Below are 20862 nucleotides of genomic sequence, written 5' to 3' on the forward strand. Positions count from 1 at the left end.
GTTTGGAGGAGGAGAGGTGAGAGTGGACCCATCTGCTGGCTGCTGTGTGCTCCAAGAAGTAGGAGTGGAATTCATTCATCCACGGTGGCTCCCGCTGGGGGCAGAAGTTGGGGGTAGAAATCTTTGGAAGGTGCGGGAAGTTGAGAGTAGCCCTCCTGCGAGTTCCTCTGCAGCTCACGGCAGAGCTGGGGTCTCGCTGAGGTGACTGGGCCTTGCTTGGCCATCGCCAGTGCTTGACTTCCCCTGGCAGTGCTCAGTGTTCCTGGAGCAGGCACAGGCTGAGCCCGTGCGGATGGACGGGCACAGGGCCGAGGAGTCTACAGCACTGGCAAGAGTGGTGGCCATAGAGAAGGGCCAGGGATCTAAGCAGAATGGAGGCAGAGGGCAGCTCCAGGAGAAAGTAAGGGGTTGAAGGGCGGGAGGTCCTGGCCCTCACCCATGCTGTCACCCAGTGATCATCGCTGCATTTGAGAGAAGAGAGACCTGCTCCCTGACAGCGGGATCCCCGGGCTGGCGTCATAGAGGGTGGCAGTGGGAATGACACCCGAGGGACTGCGAGTGGGTTCTTGCTCAGAAGCCTGAGCTGCTGCCTGCCCGTGGCTCTGAGCTATCACCCTCTGGGGACAGGAGCAAGTGCCGGGTCCCAGGTAATGAGACTGCACCCGCCATAGGGCGGCGTCAGAGGCACCTTCATGATGATTAACCGCACACTGTCAGGCTTCAGGGCTGCCTCTGCCAGAGAGAAAGGGCGTTCATTTGAGAAAGTCTCCCTGGGCTTGTGGGTTTGTTTTTTCCACCTTCCCCAGAAGGTTCTGTGGTCTTGGAAAGGTGTCGCTGCGCCGCAGGGTGCCCACCTCATTTCCTAGTGACAGATGACTGGCTATCCCAGCTGCGTGGCATCGTGGAGACCGTGTGAGTCAGCGGCTGGCTGGCGTGGGCTGCTCCTGTGAAGTTCCCAAGGGCTTGCTGCCTCTGATGGGAGTCGGAGAGCCACCGGGCCTCTTGCCTTCCCATCATCCTCGCCTGCCTGCCTCGGGGCCTCTGTCTGGGCTGCCTCAGTGGAGGCCAGCTCAGGTGGGCTCCTGGCCAGGCCAAGGAGGAGGAAGAGGAAATGCAGGAGAGGTGCCCTTCTACAGAGGAGCGAGTGCTGGTCTGCGTCCTCAGACACCCCAGCTTTGCTCCCAACAGAGGGATGGGTGCTGGTCTGCATCCTCAGACACCCCGGCTTTGCTCCCAGCAGAGGCGCAGGTGCTGGTCTGCATCCTCAGACACCCCGGCTTTGCTCCCAGCAGAGGCGCGGGTGCTGGTCTGCGTCCTCAGACACCCCGGCTTTGCTCCCAGCAGAGGCGCGGGTACTGATCTGCGTCCTCAGACACCCCGGCTTTGCTGATCTTGAGGGTGTTTGAGTTGATCCCTTTGTGAGGGTGATGGGTGGGCATTTGGGAGCTTTGGTGCAGGTAGCTCATCTTTAGTAAAGGGAAAGGAGCTGGCCAGGGGGTGCACTGGGAACTCTCTGCCTTGCTCAGAGGGACCCAGCCGGGTTGCCCACCTCCATTCTCCAGATCTCAGTATTATAGACCTCCCTCACCGGGTGACCAGCCCCAAACCAAAAGGGCTCATGCCTCTCCCATCATTCCCTCACGTGGCACCCCGGCTCCTGCTCTTAGCAGCCCTCCTTCCACTCCATCATTATGTGTTTACTCGCACTGTATCCCTCTCTCCGTGGCCTCTGCACTCCATTAGGGGAGGACATGGCCCTTTCACTCCACTCCATCACCAGTGCCTGGTACATCTAGCTGACACTTACTTATTAGTGATGTGAAATGAATGAATGGACATTTACCATTATGGACAGCACCTCATTAAGGTTTTTAAAGTGCTATCAAAGCAGTGTGTACCCTTGGTTTAAAAAGCCACTAGTACAAAATCAGTACAGGAAAGCTATGTTATCTTGAAACCAGTGACTCCTGCCAGCCCATTTCTCTCCACACCAGCCCTCCCCAGAGCCAATTCTTTGGGCCATTTCTGTCACCCCCACCCAGCTTTTCATCGTATGTTTATTGCTGGTTCTTCCATGGGTTCCTTTTGCCTTCTTGTCATACACTTGAGCCTCCTTTAGTTCTTGCTCTGTGAACTTTCCACCCTATCTTGCCTTTGCCCTGGGTGAGCTGAGGCTGCACAGATGGGGCCCTGCTCTCTCTACACGCCTTTTCTCCAGCCCATCTTCACCTCCCAACTTCTGTTGTGTTTCCTTGTTAGGGTTTGTAATATTTCCATTGCATTTATGTGACCAGTAAATCTTACCTGTTTTCGGGGGAGACATTAACTCTAAGAGGTAAAAAAAAAAAACCCAAAAAATAACAACAGAAAAAAGCAGCCATAAAACTGTGTTTCTATGATCACTATGACTGTGGTCTATGCAGAGCTAAGGAATGTATCGGGGCGGGAGTGCCTTCTCTCTGGGTTGGATGTCACAAGCTCAGGACCTCCCTCAAGAGGAGGCTCCTAGCGTCAAGAGCATATAGACTGTTTTTCTTTTCCTTTTTTTTTTTGAGACGGAGTCTCACTCTGTCGCCTGGGCTGGAGTGCAGTGGTGCGATCTTGGCTCACTGCAAGCTCTGCCTCCTGAATTCATGCCATTCTCCTGCCTCAGTTTCCCGAGTAGCTGGGACTACAGGCGCCTACCACCATGCCCGGCTAATTTTTTGTATTTTAAGTAGAGATGAGGTTTCATCGTGTTAGCCAGGATGGTCTTGATCTCCTGACCTCGTGATCCGGCCACCTCAGCCTCCCAAAGTGCTGGGATTACAGGCATGAGCCACCGCGCCTGGCCTAGACTATTTTTCTTATATAACCATCAGTTGTACAAAATCACTCCATATTTTAGTTTATTCTCTGTTTAAAGAATGATTTTCTTTTTTTATTAGAAAAAATATTTTTATTTTTTTTTATTAGAACAAAAGCAACATATATACATGCATTGTTGAAAGTTAGAAAGTTCACGTAAATAGGAATTCCTCCAGTTGTCCATAAGACATCCCAGATGTGGCCAGTATAGTTTCTATCTCTTACTTGGGTGTCGTGATGGTTTTTCCCCCAGATACTGAAAGGCTGGGCCAGTTGTACCACGGCATCCCAATTCTGGATTTGTATGGTTGTTCCCTTGTGGTGGCGGTTAGCTTGTTCCTCTATCCCCATATTTCTTGCAAACTGGAAGTTAGATCTAAAGCCATAGAAGTTTAAAACATTTGCCGGAATACATCCCAGGTGATGTGTATTTCTTACTGCACTACGTTCAGACACAAATTATACTTAGTTGACGCACAATCAGTGATGCTAAGACTGATCACTGGGTTACAACCCCTTGACCTGGAGAGTAATCTGCCTGTTGTTACTTTGGTACCATGTGAATAAATGCAGCCTTCATACATACATCTGTTTTGTTTTGTTGTTCCTAGAGTTTTAATTTGCCTTTCTTCTGTCTTATTGAGAGAAGAAGCATATCTTCTTCACCATATCACTAAGAGCTTTAAGCTTCCTATTGATTTTATCTGCAGAAAGGAATCCATGCCATTCTTTTTGTGGATGTTTTTCTCAGAGCCACATACTTGGAGTTCTAATTTCTACTGATTGCTTTCTAGGCTTGCTGTCCAGCGTCTAATTATACTTTTGGATTGACTCCAGTTTTTTAAAATATCCCATTATATCACCTCCTTCTCTTTATTGGCTTGTGCTTTCTCCGTCTCCCCACCCTTCTACCCTTCTGTCTCTGCTGGAGTACATCCTTAAGTACTTCCCCCGTTTCTGAGTTTTTGAATGTCTGAAAATGACTAGTTTCCTTCTGTATTCGATTAGTAGTTTGTCTGAATGTAGAGTTCTGTTATTTTTGCATGGAATGCAACAAAAAGGGGGTGAGTGTAACAGAGTGGGGCACACGCCCTTTGACATCGTCTCAGCTAAGTCTCAGTGTCACTATCTGTGAAATGGGAAAGTAGTACCTGTTCTAGGTTGGGTTCCATGGGAAGCTGAGTCTCTGTGCCGAGTGGGCAGGAAGCGTATTGAGGAGTGCTCTCGGGATCAGCGTGTGTGTCAGAGGGAGGGAGCAGGCTTGGGCTGCAATGCCGTCACGAGGGCATCTCGGCTGCTCCCATGGGGAGCTTTGGTGCTGGAGTGGTCCCCAGAGATGTCCCCAGTTGAAGCGAGGGAGCTGAGTCTTGGCTCCCTCCATTGAATCAAGGAGACCAGTAGAGGGGTGTGGCCTCAGGGGATGAGTTGGGCAGTGTACCCAGCGTCCACTGCAACTTACAGGACCAGCATGGGGCAAGTCCCCAGTAAATGGCAATTTAAAATGAAGGGAGGCTGTGTTTGCCTGCTGAGATTTCTCTAGGTTCATGGGCCTGTCATGAATACTGGGGAGAAATGCTTTGATGAGAATCAGGGTGTCCTACCTAAGGACATCAGAGCATTTCACCTGGCTTTGGGGTGGGAAGTGTGGATGAGGTGGTGTCTCCAGGCTTTGCATTTCGCTTGGTTTCTGGAACAAGTGTACATGGCACTTACTGTGTGCCAGGCACTGTCCTTAGTGCTTTAAAAATGCCAACTCAGTTCTCACCGCAGACCTACGAGGAAAACAATGTTCATATCTCTGTTTTTCAGATGGGGACACCAAGGCACAGAGTAGGGATCTCGGCCACACGCTGGGAAGGGGTGGAGCTGAGCTGGAGCCCAGGGCTTTTCTCCCAGGCCGGTGCTCTGAATGCCACAGCACGGCTGCCCTTTCAGTGCCCGCGGACCCAGGGTGGTTTGAAATGAGTGGAGGTAGAAAGCGAATACTTCTTTGGCTCCTCTCTGTGGCTCTTACTTGCGGGTGAGATTGATTGCAACCACCAGAAACGTAACCACATTTGGGCAAATTAACACAAGTTTGTTGGAAGGACCTGGGAGCCCCAGGAGTCCAGTTGCAGGAGGCACAGCCCAGCTGGGAAGGGACAGCAGGGTCCCCTGATTGTGACTTCCCTGCCCACATAGACCACCCACTCATCTGTGGCTGCCTCCCTCTTCTCCTCTGCTCCTGGTCTTCTGCCTGTGTCTGTGGCCCAGCTGTTTTCACATCTGTACCGGCACACACAAAGCTGGAATGGCTTCAGTCCCCTCACCAGACCCTGTCACCCACCCATGGGCAGGTGGGTGGGGATGGGGAGGAAACGAGGCCTCTTCAGCCAACAGGACAGAGCCCTGAGAGGTGGCAGGCTTAGGATTATGGCCCAACAGCCATGCCATGTGGATTTCATCCCCCTTCCATGCATGGGGAAACTGAGGCTGAGGGAGGCAGCCTGTGACAGGCTGCAGCAACTGGGCTTCTTCCCCCCGCCACAGCAGCTTCCAGATCTTATCCCTGGAAACAGCCTGCCCGCCGGCTGGTGTTAGGAAGGCAGGCAGCAGCTCTGCTCCCCGCTAGAGGTGTTCTACTAGACTGTTCCATAGAGCTTGTCACTCCTGGGTCTTGGTGGCCCCACTCCGGCCTTGCACAGCACCCCTTCCGGGCTGTGCAGGGTGTGACAGGCCCTGAGGTCTCCCTGGAGGGGTCTGGCCAGTGCCTCCTGAAAGTCACTGACTTGCTGCTTTGTTCTTCTGTCTCTGAAGCCGAGTGTTTAAGACAGACATGGAGCTGGAGGTTCTGCGCTACACCAATAAAATCTCCAGCGAGGCCCACCGTGAGGTAAGTCAGACACCGGCTCCAGTTGAGTGGGGAAAGCGGTGTTGCTGTGTGGCGAGAGAACTGCGTGAGGATGAAGGGTTTCCAGGTGGGCTCTAATCCCCGAGGGCCACACGAGAGGTAGGAAGTTTTACACGATGATGGTTCTCTTTTCTGTTCCCTGGTGGGCACAGGGCAGGGACAGGAGAGGCTCTGCCCCAATTGCTCAGCTTAGGGCACCTGCCCATCATGGCAGTCGTGGACACTAATCCTCAGGAAATTCTCCAACAAAAAGTTCCAACTCTGGGAGGGTAGAGTGCTCCTTCCTGGTATCGCAGCAGTTCTCAGCTCATTTTAAAGAATCTTTTGTCCTTAACTATGGTTCAAACACACTTATTACCATCATCCATTTTCTGAAAACTTCTTCATGTGGTTCTCTTCCAAATCTTCCCAGTTTACTGGAGGAATGAGACCAAATAAGGCAACACATGTCTTGAAAGATGAGGATGGCCCAGGGTCTGCTCAGGAATGTTGCGATTTTGTGTTAGGAAACAGACAAGGGTAATTGATGGGCAGCCTGCTCTCTTGTACGAGTTAATGCTCTCTGTGTTTTATGAAAGTTAAACAAAGGAGGCCTTTTAGTGATCGGCATAGCTTTTGTAGCATTAAGTATTCACCAAGCACCTCGTGGTTGATTCCTTACTGTCCTCAGGCTGCTGGTGGCCTCTGAGCTGTAACTCGGGGCTTGGCATTTATCGGCTTCCAAATGGAAGTGCTTCATGGCAGTTTAAATAAACTGTATGGGATTTTGGAGCTTTTAAAAAGTTCTAATTTGTCACATGTCTGTACCACTGCATGCACTTATCATTCTTTTTTTCTTTTTTAAAGAAGAGGTGCTTTTGAAGAAGTGCTGTATGTTATTTATCACGCTGTGTTACTGATCTGCTTAATACAAATGTCTTTGCTTAATATCTGTCCTCCAGGTAATGAAGGCTGTAAAGGTGGGAATGAAAGAATATGAGTTGGAAAGGTAAGCCACCCTGTTTCTCCGGGTAGAATTAAAAGGTAAAAAACAGTAATTTATGTTCCCTGAGTGAGTAACAGATGAAACGCCGCAGAGGCACACACACCTTGAGTGGGGATTATGAACAGGGCTTCAGGATCACGGGCAAAGATTATTTTTCTTCTGACTGCTCCCCGCTTCCTGGCTCTTGGCAGAGTGTTTGATGTAATGGTCTTCGATGACTTTTCAGGGTGGTTTAGTGCCCCACCATTCTACTCTCGGACTTTGTTTCTGCCATTTGCAGGAAACTTTACCAAATTGCTGCTCTTATGACTCTGAAAGCTGCCAGTAAAACAGCTTGCCATTTTTATGTGTGAACACTGCCATTATGTCTGCTGTGTTCGGGCGACTGGGTCGAGGGATGGTTAAATGGCCCATAAAGAGCTCTGGAGAGCTCCATTGGCCTTCCGCTCCTGTTAGGCCTGCAGCGAGCTGGTGCCACCCGGGGAGCTTCCTGCGGCTGCCCAGCCGTGGCAGGTGTGGCCTGGCCAGGTCAGCCCCGCTCCAGGACCCAAAGGTCAGTGTGCTGCCACCTGTGGTACAAGGAAACCTTTGGATCAGACTCTTAACTGCCTCAGTGGTTCCCTTCCCACCCGTGTCCTGGGGCAGGAGACCTCCCACCAGTGTTGGTATCATCTGGAAACTCTGGGGAAGTGACACTGAAGAGGCTGCCATCCCCCTGTCCCCACACCGGGCTTTCCTTCCCTGCCTATCCTTGTGAGAGCTTGATTTCTGGTGTCCCTTACCCCCCTTGCAGGGCCCAAGTCCGCCCCAGATGTCTTCAGGGCCTGCTCTGTTCAGGGCCCCGGCCCTGCGGGTGCTGGCTCCATATCACCCTCCCAACCCTCGTGGCCTGCCTGCCATCAGTGGGGTGCAGGGCTGAGGTCGGATGGGGCCCACAGTGAGCTGCTTGAACGCTTCTGTTCGCTGTGGCTGTGCTTGGGGGGTGGGTGTCTTTTTAAGGTCTCACCTTGGAAGGAGTTCTGAGCAGTCAGCTCCTGTGCTTCTCTCCTTACCCCGCCTGGAGGAGGTTAAAATGGCCTTGCCCGGGTGCTTGGCATCCTGGGAGGAGGCATGTAACACACGTTGATCAGAAGCCCAGCTCTGTCAGCCAGGGAGGCTGGGAAGGGCTTGCAGAGCTCTCCCAGCACTTGTGTCTGCATGGTCTGCTACAGTGTGGCGTCTGTGCCCGGCATTCCCAGGACCCCCTGCCCGCTCCAAGGATCTGGGATGGGAAGTGTGTTGGGGGCTCCTCCAGTGAGGTGGGCTAGACAGCGGGTCCCTCAGACTAGCACTGCCCCGGAAACCTGTCCCAGCTTGAGTTGAATCATAGTGACCCATAGCTGATGCTTCAAATAAAAATAACCGAGAAACTGGGGCAGGAATAGCTGGGCCCAGTGTGGAGCCCTGCCGTCCTCCGCATGCTGGCCGCCTGAGCTCTGTACTGCAGTCAGTCCTGCTCCCAAGGTGGCTCCTGGGAGGGGCCCTGAGCCTCCCTCCCCACAGTGTCCCAGAGCCCGCCCCTGCCCAGCCTGGGGACAGGGCGGTACCAGCTTTGATTCAGGGGCCAGGGGCCCTGGAATACCCCCCGCTCCTTAGCCCTCATGCCTTCCAGGTAATGGAGGCCTTTTTTTTTTTTTTTAAACAGGAAATTTCAATATCCAAAATAATAGAAAAGTAGAGTGAACCCCGAAGTCCCCATCAGGTTTTTGTCCCCATCATTTTTGGCATTTTAAAGCCAAATCCCAGACATCATGTCATGGCACCTGTAAATACCTCAGTAGGTATTTCAGTTGATGAGAACTTTTTTTTACTTTTACATAACCACCAGGCCAATATCACATGCATTATAACAAATGAACCGTAACTCCTTAATGTCATGAATATCTAGTCCGTATTGATCCTAAACTGTTTTTAGCGTTGGTTTGTTCAAGTCAGGATCCACATAGATCCATGTTGCAGTTGGCTGCTGTTGGAAGCAGGGTGTTATGAACCTGAGCTCTGGGGAGATGTCACCCCGGTCTACAAACTGCTCCACCTTTGCTCCACCCCCATCCCAAGACCCCGGGTTGGCCTTGCTGCCGCATCGTGTGTGGACCAGGGTGGCTTTTGGAGAGATGAGCTCGAAGCCAGAGGCCACAGCCGAGTGCACCGGGAAGCTCAGCCAGGAGCCAGGAGCTCCGAGCTATGAATGGGCCATTTGGGGCCCTTTCGTTTCTGGGGTGTTGTGAGAATCATGAGAAAGGGAGAAGATCTGTGTGGTGTGACGGGGACCCTGTGGTGGCGTGCCCTCCCAGGCCAGGACCCACTGGAGACCCTTCTCCACAGGTCTGGGCTTTCCTGGGCGCTCCTGCCACAGGCGACAGCCCTCAATAGCAACCTCCTGTCCCTGTCAGTCCCTTGTGAGGGAAGGACTTGCCCAGCTGTGCTCCTTCTCATTCAAGGCCTTAGTGGTTTTCTTACTCTTTGGCCAGATGTAGCAAGTTGTGATTCTGTGTGCCCAGCGCACCTGGAGTGCGGATGGGATGGGGAGAGGGGACACGGCCTGAGGGTCTCCCCCAACCAGGCACATGCCCCAGGAGCCACACACACACCACACACACCACACACACAACACACACACCGCACCATACCTACCATGTACACATATACAATACCACACAATACACACCACACCACACATTGTGTGCACGCCACATATACCACACACATGCTCCCCACCACACACCACTTATACAACACCACACAATACACACCACACATCGTGTGCACGCCACATACACCACACACATGCCCCCCCACCACACCCCACATACACACCACACACACCACACACGACACACACTCCCACAGGGTGCTGAGTGGCATCGGGTCAGCATATGTACCTGCTGCCCATGCTGTGCACCTGCCATGGGCGCCCACCTGCTGCTGACCACAGGATATACAGAGGGGAAACAGTGCCCACCAGGGAAGCTATCTGATCTGTGGGCCCCTGAGAGCTTAGAGCAGTGGTGTGGGAACGGGAACTGAGACAGCAAGGACGAGAGATGGAGGCTGTTCCTGAGGGGACCAAGTGGGGAGAGAGGGGTCACCCCGTCTGAAGATGGTGGGAAGATGGGTGTCTGGGGCAAGTGTTACATCATGGAGTATCCCTGGCCAGATTTGAGGAGGCAGCTGAAGCCCCTGGGGACATCTGCGGCCGGGGGGTGGGCTGACACTTCTTCCGCCTCGAGCTCCCTCTCCAGGGCAGGATTTCACTGTGTGACGCAGTTTTGTGGTCCTTGTCATGGAGAGCCTGGAGGCGACTTCTTGGGGACCACGTCTCATTTATCTGCACAGTGTCTGACCCATTGTGGGTGTTGGGAAGCATGTGTGGGTGGGTTCAATGGAAGGGAAAAGAGAAGAAAAGGTTTTAAGTGATTTTTCTGCCACCTTCTGTGTCACTGGGAGCTTAAGAATTCTTTTCTTAACTAGTCAGGGAATAAAAATCTCTCCTAATATCCGTGTTTTTGGTTACCCAGGGGTGTGCCTCTTTGAACACAGGCTCAATGCTACCAGGGAAGGCTGGGGGGCGGCTACACTGCTGTGTGAATCGCTGACTCACTGGGTTCAAAGGAAGCCAGCCACTCTTTTATATGTGTTGATAGCACCCTGTGAGCAAGGTGGGCGTCCCTAAGACCTGCTGGGGGCCTGGCGGGCCTCAGCCCTGCACAGGGATGCTGGGCAAGAAGGCAGGGAGCTCTGCAGTTCAGGACTCAGGGCAGGAGTCAGGGCTGGTTTTCTCCAGCGTGGACACACCACCCACCCCAGGACTCACAAGATGCTGGTCTGGACCCCCATTCTAAGCCTCGTCTCTTTTTGTTTTATTATCTATGATTTGTTATCAAATCTTGAAGGCATGTTAAAAAAAAAAAAAAAAGTGAGCGGATGGCATTTATGAAGACTCCTCCCTCGTGCGGCGCCTGGGAGTTGAGGGTTCAGAGGAATGAAAATCATTTTCTGCACTTGAGGTGTAGTAAATTGTGTTAAACCAATAAGACGTCTGTGTTGGGTAAATCCGGCTCTAACAGCAGGCCCAATCAGGCCGTCCATTTTTCCGCCTCCTATTATTTCATGTTAGTGGCGTAACCAGCTTGTAGCCAGCTGGCGTGGGGCTGGCGGCCGGATCCATTACCTGCAAACGCTAATTTAGAGCATGCTCCATTGGCTGTGTAAGCGAGCCCCAGCTCACATTTACCACAAGGAGATTTAAAAACTCGATGTGTCTGACAGCCTGGGGCCTTGATTGAAATTATGCTCTTTCTCTCTGAGCTGTGAATGGGCCATTTGGGGTCCTTTCGTTTCTGGGGGCGTCGTGAGAATCATGGGAAAGGGAGAAGATCTGTGTGGTGTGACAGGGACCGTGTGGTGGCGTCCCCCTCCCAGGCCAGGACCCACTGGAGACCCTCCTCCACAGATCTGGGCTTTTCTGGGTGCTCCTGCCACAGACGACAGCCCTCAATAGCAACCTCCTGTCCCCGTCAGTCCCTTGTGAGGGAAGGACTTGCCCAGCTATGCTCCTTCTCATTCAAGGCCTTGGTGCTTGTCTTACTCTTTGGCCAGATGAAGCGAGTTGTGATTCTGTGTGCCCAGCGCACTCAAGTGCAAATGGGCTGGGGAGAGGGGACACGGCCTGAGGGTCTCCCCCAACCAGGCACATGCCCCAGATGCCACACACACACCACACACACCACACACACACCACACCGTACCTACCACGTACACATACACAACACCACACATTCCGTGCCCGCCACATACACCACACACGTGCCCCCCCACACCACATACACGAGACACAACCACACCATACACGACACACATAACACACCATACACACCACACATGCCACATCACACAATCTGTGCATGCCGCATACACCACACACACGCCCCCCACACCACACACACCATACACCACATAGATGACACACACACCACACCATACACACCATACGCATAGCACCACACATCCCATGCTCACCACATACACCACACACATGCCCCTCACACCACACACCACGTACACAACACCACACAATACACACCACACCACACATTGCGTGCATGCCACATGCACCACATACATGCCCCCCACACCACACACTCCACACATCACATACACGACACGCACACCACACAATACATATCACACACAACACCACGTCCCGTGCACGCCACATACACCACACACACCCCCACACCACACACACTACACACCACATACACAACACACATACCACACTTCACACACCACATAACACACACACCATACACACCACACACACACCACCACACATCCTGTGCATACCACATACGTGACACACATGCCACACCATACACACCACACACCACATATACAACACACACACCACACCATACACTTCACACACACCACACACCACATACACACACATCATACACACCATACACACCACATACACAACACACACACCACACCATACACACCACACACCACACCATACACATCACACACACCACACACCACATACACACACACCACACCATACATGCCACACACACAATACCACACATCCCATACAAGCCACATACACCACACACATACCCCACACACCACATACACCACACACACACACCACATATACCCCTACACCAACACACCACATATACCACACACACATACCACATATACCCCTACACCAACACACCACATACACCACACACACACACACACCCCACATATACCCCTACACTACACACACACAAGACATACCACACACCCCATACATGCCACATACACCACACATAATCCATGCACATGGCCCCCACTCCACACACACACACCACGCACACACCACACCACGCTATACACACCACACACACCACATACATGCCACACACGCCATACACACCACCCACACTCCCGTACACCACATACACACACCTCACACTACACATGCAGTATATCACACACACCTCCCACACCCCCACACATACCATACACACTACATATACCTCACACAACACACATACTGCATAGCACATACCACACATGCCACATACCACACACGCCACACACCACACACCCCCACCATACACACGACATACACACCACACATGCCACATACCACACACAACACAACACACACGCCACACATACACATACACACCACCCACACCATACACACCACACACACACCACACTCGTTCCACATACCACACACACCCCACACCACACCACACACACATCATGCACCATATACATCACACATACACACCTCCACACACAACCCCCACATACCACACACACCACATGCCATACACACACCACACATATATCACATACTGCATATGTATAACATGCCGTACACACCACACACACCATACATCACATGCCACACACACCTACACACCACACATCTCATGCCACATGCACCTACACACCACACACATCACAGCCATACACATACACACCACACACATGCACCACAGCCATACACACCATATCATACATACCACATATACTACACACCACACAACATGTATCCACCATTCCATACATACACTACACACCATATACATGCCACCCACCACATACATCACATACATGGTATATACCACACCCATCGACATACCACATACACACCCGCCCCTTCCCCCCACACACAGCCACCCAAGCCGAGGGTGCTGGGGCGGGGCTGGAGCTCTCCGTGAATCCAGCCTGAGAGCAGGTTGCAAAACCCTTACTGCATTATTGTTAAACAGGACAGATTTTTTTCTCTTTTTTTAATGTTATTTTTTCTTAAGACTAGAAACTGGCTGGGCTCAGTGGCTCATGCCTGTAATCCCAGCACTTTGGGAGGCCGAGACAGGCGGATCACAGGATCAGGAGATCGAGACCATCCTGGCTAACATGGTGAAACCCCATCTCTACTAAAAATACCAAAAATTAGCCAGGCTTGGTGGCACGCACCTGTAGTCCCAGCTACTCTGGAGGCTGAGGCAGGAGAATCGCTTGAACCTGGGAGTTGGAGGTTGTAGTGAGCTGAGATCACACCACTGCACTCCAGCCTGGGTGACAGAGCAAGACTCCATTTCAAAAATAAATAAATAAATAAATAAGACTAGAAACTTTCACTCCAGTAAGGACAGCCAGGAGGTGGGAGAGTCTGTGGACAGCCCCCCTTCATCCCTGCCAGCCCTCAGTGCTCAGGGCTGTGGGGGACGTGGGGCCGCAGACAGGCCGCCCCTCCGGGGCGATCTCTGCTTGCTGCAATCTCTGCCTCCCAGACTGAAGTGATCCTCCCGCCTCAGCCCCCCATATAGCTGGCACCACAGTTACTCACTACCATGCCCAGCTAATTTTTTACTTTTTGTAGAGACAGAGTTTTGCCTTCTTGCCTAGGCTGGTCTAGAACTCCAGAGTTCAAGCCTTCTTCCTGCCTTGGTTTCCCATAGTGCTGGGATTATAGACATAAGCCACCATGCCCAGCCTGGCACCCTCTGCTTTGCATCTGAGTCCCTCCTGTACACAGTGACCTCTGAAGAACTGTCTCTCGGATGCCTGTGCCCACATGGTCCCCCTCCCATCTGGGGCTACACGGGGCTGTGTTGCCGGGCACTCTGGGTGGATGGTGAGGCACCTTGTGTGTCTCTGACCAGTGCTGGGGCCCCTCACGATGCATGCAGAGGACCCAGGTTTCACTGGAGAGGAAGTCACTAGGAGGTCCCCGTCTTCCTCCAGGAGGTCCTGGAGATGCAGTCTGCGTCATCCAGGCACAGTCTGACCTAATCTGCTCTCAGCCTGGGCAAATGTGGGCATCATTGAGACCACCATCCATTTAGCCACCCCCACAAAGGGTGCTGCAGTTTTGAGGACTGTTTAGAACAAGTCTGCGTCCAGGCGGCCTCTGAGACCTGAGCCCCCAGGTAAGAATGGATGTGATGGGCCCTGGGGGCTAGCTGTGTGTCCGTGGGCAGGACCCTGCACCCACCGAGCAGACACATCCTTTGTCTGGTGGCTGTGTTAATGGGTGAGAACACTGAGAGCACAGCCCGTTCAGAGAAGAGGGCCCCTTCAGACTCAGGTCTGGGCTGGAGAAAGGCCCTCTTTGCCTCAGGTGGCTTGTAGTAAGTTTGCACTTGCTTGGCTGTTGGAGACGGGCCCCAGCCTATCATGAGAGCAGTCAGGAAACACCATCTGTGTGTCCACGCCCTAGAAGGGCAGCCCCTGAGTCCTGCACCCTGGCCGGCTGTGCCTCGGGGCATTTGAGCTGAGCCCTTCCTGAGAACCGGGGCTGTCTTGGGTGGATAATTCCTTAATCCAGAACTACCTCATGCTGATAGGGCAGGTCCTGTGTGCCCGCCCATTCTGCTCTGTCTACACCACCTGGCATGAGGGAGGGAGCCGGGGAGCAGGCGAGTGTGGAGAGTCTCTCCACCAGAGATTCGACAGAGCCAGGGATCCAAGAATGAAACTGGGGCTCTCAGTGCGGGGAGAGGCTGTGGGACCCTGTGGCTAAAAGCAGGGATAGCTCATTTTGCCTCTAAGAGTAACTGAGGAATGGGCACGTGGAGAAAACCAACTTGGTGTCCAGCCAGAAAGCTGGACAGAGAACCAGAGAGAAGAGCTTTCTGCAAATATGTAGCCTGGTTGATGAAGGACTAGAGATTTGGGGGCAAAACTAACATAAATAGCATTGTCTTTTCAAATACTGGGCGCATTGCTCCTGGAGAATCCTATTACGAATCATGAGGAACCGTGCAGCCTGTGGACATCTTTATGGATTTGCCTCTAGTGTTTCACCATTAAACCTGATATTGCCAGGCCTGGGAATTACACACTCATGCCTGTAGTCCCAGCACTTTGGGAGGAGGATTGCTTGAGGCCAGGAGTTCAAGACCAGCCTGGGCAACATAGGAGACCTCTGCCTCTACAAAAAAAAAAAAAAAAAAAGGTTTTTAATTAGCTGAGTGTGGTGATGCACCCCTGTAGTCCCAGCTACTTGGAAGGCTGAGGCAGGAGGATCGCTTGAGCCCAGGAGGTCAAGGCGGCAGTGAGCTATGATCACACCACTGCACTCCCAGCTGGGCGACAGAGTGAGACTCCGTCTCTAAGAAAAGAGAAAAAAAACCCCAAAACCTGATGTTGACTGTTGATTTCAGATAAAGATTTATCACGAGTTTAAGGAAGTAGCATTGTCTTCCTAGCTTACTAGATTTTATCAGGAAAGGATGTCAAATTTTATCAGCTGCCTTTTTGGCATCTCCCTTGGCCTTTTCCACGTGTGTGTTTAATCAGTAAACTTTTTATTTTAGGATAGTTTTGGATTACAGAAAAGTTACAGGTACATTAGAGAGTTCCATGTACCTGGCACCCATTTTCCCTATAATTTATTAGTGAAGTTATTAACATTACTTTGGAACATTTGTTACCACGGATGCACATTATTGATACATAATTATTATCTTAAGTCCATGCTTTATTCCAGTGGCCTTAGCTTTTACCTAATGCCCTCCTCCTGTTCCAGGATCCCATCCAGGAGACCACATCATGTTCCATTGTCACATCTCCTTAGCCTCCTCTGGGCTATGACAGTTTCTTAGAATTGCCTGGTTTTGATGACCTTGACACTTTCGAGGAGTATGGCTAGGTACTTTGAAGAATGCCTTTCAATTTTAGTTTTTCTTTCAGCGAGACAGGAGTTACGGGTTACTGGGAAGGAGAGCACAGAAGTGCCATTGTCATCACATCACATCAGCATGACTTGTCCCCGATGATGCTGACCTTGATCACCTGGCTAAGGTAGTGCTTGTCAGGCTTCTCCACCGTAAAGTCACTCCCCTACCCGCTCTTCTGCACTCTTGGAAAGCAGTCACTGTGTGCCGCCCACACTTAAGGCATGGGAATTATAGTTCTGCTACTTGTGATCCTTCTGTACACATTTGTCTCTTCTCCCTCATTTATTTATTTGTTCAACCTTTTTTTAAAACTTGACATTGTACTTTCTTTCTTTCTTTCTTTTTTTCTTTTTTTGAGACAGAGTCTTGCTCCATCACCGAGGCTGGAGTGCAGTGGTGCAATCTCAGCTCATTGCGACCTCCACCTCCTGGGTTCAAGTGATTCTTCTGCCTCAGCCGCTCAAGTAGCTGGAGTTACAGGTGCCCACCACCATGCCCGGCTAGTTTTTGTATTTTTAGAAGAGACAGGATTTCGCCATGTTGACCAGGCTGGTCTCAAACTGTTGCCCTCAAGTGATCCTCCCGCCTCAGCTTCCCAAGGTGCTGGGATTACAGGTGTGAGCCACTGCGCCTGGCCTCTTTTTTTTTTTTTTTTAGACTTGTATAGACCCATGGATATTTATTTTATACTTTATAATCCAGTATTCTGTGGTGTTCAAATCCTTTCAGCTTTGGGCTTTGTGTCTTTCTGATGCACCCCATCATTTTGCTTTTGGAGCACTCCCTTTCTGGCACTGCAGGCTCATCTGGTCTGTTCCCTGCTCCAACCCCAGAATTAACCATTTTGCCAAAGAGCCTGGTTCCTTTATTGGAGAATGGTATTAGAAACCAAGATTGGGTGCTGGGTGCACCTTAGATGAATTATATGACCAGACGTCCTGGCGCAGAGCCAGTGAGGCATCCCAGCACACATCAGGACTTTAAGAAGCTGGCACATTTTATTGTGGCACATCAGGACTTTAAGAAGCTGACATAGGAGGCAGTATAGTAGCGTGGGTGGAGCATGGTCCCGGTTCGGGTCCCAGCTTTGCTGATTACCAGCTTGGGCACATTGATAACACTACCTCAGTTTCCTCAACTGGAAAAAAAATAATAGCACTTCATAGGAGGATTAGGAGGATTCGACAAATTGATATACAGGTATACCTCAGAGATATTTTGGTTCCAGACTACTGCAATCAGCAAATATTGGAAATTTTTGTGTTTCCTAGTGCATATAAAAGTTATTTTTGCAGTATACTGTAGTTTCTTAAGGGTGCAATAACATTATGTCTCAGAAAATCAATGTACATGCCATGATTTAAAAAGACTTTATTGCTAAAAAATGCTGACACACACAAAGTGAACACATGCTGTTGGAAAAATGGCACCAGTAGACTTGCCCAATGCAGGGTTACCACAAACCTTCAATTTCTTAAAAAAAAAAAAAAAAAAAAAAAAAAAAAAAAAAAAAAAACCAAAGCAAGGCACAGTATGATGAGGCATGCCTGTATGCATAGCTCACGGAGCAGATGGACACATCCACTAAGCATCCTTATGGTGCTTGTTGCTTTTTTTTTTTCTTTTGACAGTGTCTCGCTTTATTGCCCAGGCTGGAAGGCAGTGGTGTAATCACAGCTCACTGCAGCCTCAACCTCCCAGTCTCGAGTGACCCTCCCCCCTCAGCCTCCAGAGTAGCTGGGACTAGAAACACGCGCCACCATGCCTGGCTAATTTTTTATTTTTCTGTGGACTTGGGATCTCGTTATATTGCCTCTCCAACTCCAGACTCAAGCGATCCTCCTGCCCTGGCCTCCCAAAGTGTCGGGATGATAGGCCTGAGCCACTGTGCCTGGCCATTGTTGTTATTTTTTCACTAGCATTTTATACAGGCTCAAAATAGGAAATTGAGCTATAAGTTCTTTTTTTTTTTTTTTTTTTTTTTTGCTATAACTCTCTTAGCCATATTTAGAGACCAAGGTTTTTGAGATCATGTTTTGGGAAGCACCCCCATGTTTTTCTGTTTTCTGAAACAACTTAGAAAGCACAGGGCTTGGCTGTTTGTGTTCTTGAAGATATGAAGTCCTTTGAATCTCAGACCCTGTTGTTTCTCTGGGGAAGATTTCTTTGGTAACTTTTCAGATTTTCCTATGGGATTGTTTTAGTCCAAATTCATCACTTTTAGAGTCAGTAAGTATGTTTTCCCATAAAGTCTTTGTTTTCATCAAAGATTTTAAATTGTAACCAGGTAACCAATTTTATTCTCTTATGTTTTTAAAATCTTATGTGTTTAAAATATCTCCTCTATATCTGTAGCTGTTTTTTCTTTCTCATTCCTAATGTAACTCGTGTTTTTCCTCTATGGATTAGAATTGCTAGAGTTTTATCTTCTTTATTGGCCTTTTCATAAAATCAGCCCTTAAATTTATTTTTCAGTTCTACTGTTGGTCAAACTTATTGATTTCCAGTTTTATTATTAATTCCTCTCTCCTCTCTTCCTGAACCTTGTTTTGACGTATCTATCTTGTAACTTGTTCAGTTGAATCTTAGTTTATTTTTTATGTTTTCCTCTTTAGTAATAAATAGATTTTGGCTAGTTTATTTTTGAATACTGCCTTAGCGAGAATGCCGCTGGTGTGAATCTTTTCGGTTTTTAATTTTGAAGTTTTTCTTCGTGGCCTATTTAAAAATATTTTGGTCAGTATTTTATGGAATACTGGAAAGTGTTAGCTTTTATCTTTGGAATATATACTTTGGTGTACATGAATCAGATTTATTATCTAATTCCAGTCCTCTGCCCCCTCCCCTATTTTTGTGTATTTGCTCTAAGATTTAGAGAGATGGTTTTATAATTCTTTGTGAGTCATGATAGATTTTGTCTTGTTCATTTCCATGATAAATTGTTTGAGGCATAAAAGTTGATGATTGTTATGTCATTATTATATATTTTGCCTTTTTGTAGCTTTCAAGAAACCCCTTTTAACCTGTTTGATCTATGTCTTGAATTTGGCTTTACCTGACATTGCTGTTGCTATTTTTGTTGTTGTTGTTACATTTTCCTGGCACATCTTTGCTTATCCCTGTATTTTTAACTTTTTAAAATAGGTTGTTTATAAGGTGCAACGTACTCATTGTTCAAATAGAGAGCCTCCCCATGTTAGGAGAGCTGTTTGAATTCACAGTGATAATCAGCGTCTGTTCTCTTTTCTACAGCCTTATTTTGTGTTTTCTGGTTTCTGTTTTTTTCTTTGTGGCTTTAAAAATTTTTTTCTATCTTTGGAAGGTTGGTGAAATTTCCTTTGCTCTCTTTTATATGTATGCCATGTTAAATGTAGAATCACCTTTAAATCAAGAACAAAAGACCTGTATTTCTGTTTTCTACTTACGTTAAAAAGGTAAACCATATTAAAAAATTAGAAACTTAGCATAGTTTTGATGCAAGGCAGACAAGCCCTAAAGTGGGGCTTATCCCACGAGGATTCTTGGCTTCATCTGGGAAAGAATTTAAGGGTGAGGGAGCCAGTAGTAGGGTAGAAAGAAACAGCTTTATTAAAGCAGCGGTGTTACAGTTCAGGCAGTGTGACAGCTCCATGCCTACCCGCAGAGCAGGGCTACCAACAGGCAGTGTGCTGAGAGCAGCAGCTCAGGGCAGTTTTGCAGTCATATTTATACCCACCTTTAATTACATGCAGAGTAAGGGGCAGTTTATGCAGACATTTCTAGGGAAGGGATAGTAACTTTTGGTTCATTGAGTCATTGCTATGGAAAGGGGCGGTAACTCCCTGGTGTTGCCATGACAATGGTAAACTGACAAGGCGCACTGGTGGGCGTGTCTGATGGAAAGCTGCTTTTACCTGGGACCTGTTTTAGCTAGTTCTCCATTTGGTCTGGTGTCCAAGCCCTGCCTCCAGAGTCAAGTCCCGCCTCCTGCCTCAGTTTTACTTTATATAATCTCCGTTTCCCCGCCTTCTAGTTTTTTTATTATATAACTTATTTTTCCTTTATTTTAAACATTTGCATTGTTTTACCATCATTTTACCAACAGTTATTTAGTGAGCACTGCCTCAGTCAATCCAGTGTGGACCCCAGTTTTGTACCATGTTTTCCCTTTCCTCATGTGAGTGCTTTAAGTTTCGATTAAGTACTTTGAGTGCCTCGCTTGCTGGAGAGTTCTTTTGTTGTCTCCTGTGTGAGTGGTGGCTTCAATGGGTATTGATTCTTTGTTCCGTAAAACCATTCCCTCCTTTGTTGCCAGAGATCTTTAGCCAATCATATTCCTCCTTCTTTCTAGGGAACTTTTCATTTTCTTGCCCTGGATGCTTATAGGATTCTTGATTCTTGGAAGTGACAGTATTTCCTGAGGA

At 49.4% G+C, this 20862-nt stretch overlaps 2 protein-coding genes across 2 annotated transcripts in view; both read left to right on the forward strand.

The window, feature by feature from the left end:
• PEPD (peptidase D) overlaps positions 1-20862 on the forward strand; it is an 873572-nt gene that overhangs the window by 789689 nt on the left and 63021 nt on the right. The window contains exons 9-10 of the mRNA XM_050768467.1: positions 5644-5719; positions 6679-6725. Of these exons, the coding sequence (XP_050624424.1) occupies positions 5644-5719; positions 6679-6725 (123 nt within the window). The remainder of the gene's footprint in view (positions 1-5643; positions 5720-6678; positions 6726-20862) is intronic.
• The window catches only part of SLC7A10 (solute carrier family 7 member 10), a 315424-nt gene that overhangs the window by 51926 nt on the left and 242636 nt on the right, over positions 1-20862 (forward strand). The window lies entirely within an intron of this gene.

Source organism: Macaca thibetana, chromosome 19 (genome assembly GCF_024542745.1).
Source record: "Macaca thibetana thibetana isolate TM-01 chromosome 19, ASM2454274v1, whole genome shotgun sequence".
NCBI lineage: Eukaryota > Metazoa > Chordata > Mammalia > Primates > Cercopithecidae > Macaca > Macaca thibetana.